General features: G+C 34.6%; 1 protein-coding gene across 1 annotated transcript; it reads right to left on the bottom strand.

Annotated features, from left to right (window-relative positions):
- Nucleotides 1-1,914: 1,914 nt before the first annotated feature.
- Nucleotides 1,915-3,716, bottom strand: LOC149889324 (uncharacterized). The gene is made up of 2 exons (XM_090084189.1): nucleotides 3,398-3,716; nucleotides 1,915-3,167 (listed from the first exon to the last, which is right to left on the bottom strand). Exons 1-2 carry the CDS (start codon nucleotides 3,714-3,716, stop codon nucleotides 1,915-1,917), a joined length of 1,572 nt encoding a protein of 523 aa, XP_089940315.1.
- Between the last annotated feature and the right edge of the window lie 587 nt (nucleotides 3,717-4,303).

Here is a 4,303-nt window from a genome sequence, read left to right as displayed (position 1 = left end):
GTTAAAATAATTCTTACCTTTGTATTTCTTTCCCCTTCCATGGTTTGAATGGCAGACTCTCTCACCAAATTAAAAAAGGATGCAAGGTCTTGATATCGAGAAGAAGGTCTATAAGAAAATTGTCTCACAGAACCCTCCGCTGAATGTTCAGTCATTTTAAACTTTACTTTAATTGGCTTTGGCAAGGGCTGTTTGAATACTGTTTTTGATACAAGCGATTTGATAGACTGTATCTTTTTATCGATTTGTTTTGCTGATTTGCTTACCTTCTCCTTGACTACTTCAGGAACGTAGGGTTCTATCCAACATAGGACGCTACACTTTTTGCAGCTGTCTTCAGACTTGAAAAAAATGAAGGTCTCGGTGGAATGACTGGTTTTGGTGTTATGGCAGGTGTTAAATCTAAAACAGGTTCGTCAAGGATAGGCCTTTGCAAATGAGCTGGTTTTAGAGCAATAGGAGGCTTTTGTACTGCAGAAGAAACAAGCCTTACTTTTGTCGGCTTGATTGAAACTTTTACAGCCGGTCGAACAAACCTCATCACAGTAGGTCTACGAAAAGAAGCAGGAGCAGAGACAACTCTAGGAGGCTGCAAAGCCATTATAAGTTCCCCCTTTCTCATTTTAGAGTATCCTCTTATTTTCTCCTCTTTAGCAATTTCTTTTAATTCTTTCACTGTTTTGTTTTCCATTTTATTAAAACAAGATTTTTTATTTATATCATTTTTCAATTTTTTAAATTCTTATATTGAATTTAAAAACTTCTTACTCCAGAAATCTCATATTTGTATCCATCTACTATTTTTCCATTTCTACTTTCAAAGTACTGCCATCCATGTCCAGTCTTTTTCTGTGATTCATAAGCAGATTTGTATTCCACCACCTCACCAGTATCAACATGAGTTATTTTTAAATTTAAAGGATTATTTCTAATTAAACCAAGTCTAACATATTTAGGATCAAGAGGCTTCTTTTCTTTTTTCTCATTTTTTCTAGGTCTTCCCACTGGTCTCACCTCTTTCGAGTTTTCCAAAATGGCATCTTTATCAATCAAGTTGTTCTCAACCGCAATCATCATGAGCGACATTTTATTGTCTGACGTTTTGGAAACATTATTTTCTTTTAACAAATTTTTCAAAAACTTTCTTGTGTATGGCATTTTTTTATTATATCAAGATTTTATTTAAATCAATTTTTTTCATTTCTAACATCTGAAGAATTTACATGGATTTGAAGGATTCTAAAGTTTTCATACACAATATCATTGGAACCTAGTGAATGATTTAAAATTGCGCTTTTTAGATTTCCAGAAATCTTTTTCTTCTCCTCGAAATCACAATCCAAACCAAGCACATAATTGTCAATCATTCTTAGCTTTTCTTTTTTAGGCAAGACTTTCCAAGTACTGAGATGCTCTTTGATTTTCTTTTCCATTCGTGAATATTCTGTCTCACCACTCCATACAAGTAGGTAAAGCTTGTCTCTCTCTTCCTCACTGTACTCTTTTGGAATATTAAAATTTTCGTTTTCAGTGACGTAAACAGATTCGTGAAACACACCTGTTTTTCCAAAAGCAAGAAGCTTAAGATGTCTTTTTTTATTTATGTCAGCCTCTTTGATACTACATTCTAGAAAAAATGGAAAAAACTGTATCATTTTATTCTTCTTTTAACAGATTTAAATCCTTTTTAGGTCTACCCACGGGTCGATCTTCCTTCACGTCTTTAATCAATATGTTTTTATCAATCAAGTTGTTTTCAATCGCAAGCATTAATAATGACATTTTATTGTTTGACGTTTTAGAAATTCCGTTTTCTTTCAGTAATTTTTTCAAATCCTTTTTCGTATATCTCATTTTTTATTTTAAAAAATATTATTTTTTGAAAAACATTTCAATGAATTGGATGCTCTACATCTAATAAACAAAAGTAAATCTGTTTCCATCTGATTCAAGGGTATGCAATCTATCGGAAATGACGATAGCAAAGGCTTGAGTGTTTGCAGGAACGTTTGCATTGAATGTCGCTTTTATTTTCATATCTATCACTCCCGATTTTAACCTCTCAGACTGCTTGCTTACGTCGAAAACAAAAAGAGGACAAATGTATTTATAATTTAAGGCAGTCAAATTAGGTTGAGATATAAGTTCGTTTACACCATAAAGTCTATTGTCAAACTTAGAGGCGTCTCTATATGCTCTTGAGTATTTGTTGTTATTAAAGTCTAAATCGTAATCAACAGCAGGATATCTTTCACTGTTTAAAGTGACATACATGTTCTTCAAGTCGCAGTGATTAAAGACTGCAGGATTCTCTACTTGACTTCCAGATTTATTGGTTTGAAATCCGACAATGACATACCTTGGTCTTTCACTACCAGATTTTGTGCTTAGCGTCCAACTAAAGTTGTTGGATACAGGAACAGCGATGGTTTCACATTGTCTAGATCTGAACGAAATTGGAAGCTTTACTTTTGATTCAATGATTTTGTAAAGATTGTTACTAGCTGCGATAGAGGGTGTGACATGAGGCATAAACAAGGATAATTTGCTAAGATCTATTTTTCCTGCAGCTGCTGTTTCTGCTCTAAAAATAGCATCACTATCACTCTTTCTCACAAGAGTAAGTTTATGACTAACTCCATAGATCACTTTATCGTAATCATCGCAAAATCCAAAAATGTGTTTTAAAGGAATGCAGAACGAAAACGATCCTTTTTCTTCACTTTGCTTGATGATGTAATCTCGTCTTTGGATAAATCCAGTGTTGGCTTCATTTGCTAAAGCTGATGTGTCTCTTTGCCACAGCTGATTCATTCCTTCAGACAATTGGAACTCTATTGGATATTTGAGGTATCCAATCATGGTGGTAGCTTGTCCAGGGTCGAAAATGACTTCAAAATCTCGACCATCCAAACGATAAGTAATCTGTCTGAACAGATACATGATGCCGTTGTTAGTAAGAGTAACGAGGTCTGCATCAGCGTAGGAAGTTCCATCTGCTTTTAAAAGTCTTCCTTCAACCAAAAGGTATGCCTCAGATGGAAGCGTGAACAAATCTTGTTTCTCAATATTGATCCTTATTTCTCCATCCACATTTAGATTTTTACTCTCAGGCTCGTATTCATGAAACTCGAATCTCTCAATTTCTTCATCCACAATAATCTCTTCTGTAAAATTTAAAACATCGGAATTTGCCATTTTTATATGTCGAAGAAAAAAAATTTTTTAGATCCTCATGCAATCAAAAGTCCATTTCCTCTTTTTACCAAGTCTTGTATTCTAATCGCGTTGTTCTTTGACAATCCTGATCCAAACATAGAATATTCATCTATAACTGGTGGTGCTGCTGCCGCTGCTTTGTTAACAATGCTTGAAATAATTTCCTTGCTTTTAAGACTGAGATCATTCTTTGCAGCTTCACGCGGTTTTGGAGTTCCAGTCTTGGCATACAATTTCTCAATGGTCTTTTTACCTTTATCAATAGCTACGTCTTTAGCAGTGGAAATAGCTGCAGAAGCCAGCTCTTTTCCTGCAGATTTAGTAGCCATGATGGCTTCTCTTCCCAGTTCAGTTTTTGCAATTTTATTAGCCAAAGTAGATGCTGCTCTTGAAGCGCTTGAAGCTGCTGCTCTTCTCAAGAAATTCTTAAGCGTGACCATGATTCCACTTCCACCCACAATATGCTTCTTAACATATCTATTTCTATAAACGATCATTTTTTTATTTACAAAGATTTTTTTTATTTCATATTGATATACGCCATCATAGCCTTGTATTCGTCTTTATTAATCCTATTCTGTCTCAACAGCTCATCGCAAATGGAAACAGCTACATTTCTCGACTCTTTATTTCCAGCATGCCATGCAGCGATGCTCAAGTTGAGATTTTCCACAAGAGCATTTGGATCGCTTGGAAGAATAATCACACCATTGCCTTTTTTGACTTTGGTTTCACTTTTAATTTTGTCCCGAAGAGGCTTTATAATTTGTCGGTATTTTTCGCTTCTGGAGGCTTTTGGCTTGTTTGTATCTGAATAAATAGCATCACTGTCTAAAAGAATTTTTCTATAGTTTTCCTTATCTTCTATGTTAATGCTGCTGCTAAAAAATTCTTTTGAAATGTTTGGATTGGTTAGCAACTCCCAAAGACCTTTTGTTCCTTCATACTTTTCTCCTCCAACAACGATATCATTTCCATCCACCTCCACTTCCATTTTTCCAATGCGCATTCTATCAACAATTCTACTAAATTCATAACCTCTTTTAGAACTGTTTGGGAAACGTTTATTATATTTATTTAAATA

This window comes from Hydra viridissima, unplaced genomic scaffold, assembly GCF_058129835.1.
Source record: "Hydra viridissima isolate aposymbiotic clone 2 unplaced genomic scaffold, HvirCarnegie_v1 scaffold_4, whole genome shotgun sequence".
Taxonomy (NCBI): domain Eukaryota; kingdom Metazoa; phylum Cnidaria; class Hydrozoa; order Anthoathecata; family Hydridae; genus Hydra; species Hydra viridissima.
Note: the sequence above shows the minus strand (reverse complement) of the source record. Positions and strands in the feature narration are given on the sequence as shown.

Coding starts and splice junctions, on each gene's coding strand:
- LOC149889324 (XM_090084189.1), bottom strand. CDS start 3,716: ATGATCGTTTATAGAAATAGATATGTTAAGAAGCATATTGTGGGTGGA. Junction 3,168..3,397: donor AGCTGCAAAGAATGATCTCA/GTCTTAAAAGCA, acceptor TAAATTTTACAG/AAGAGATTATTGTGGATGAA.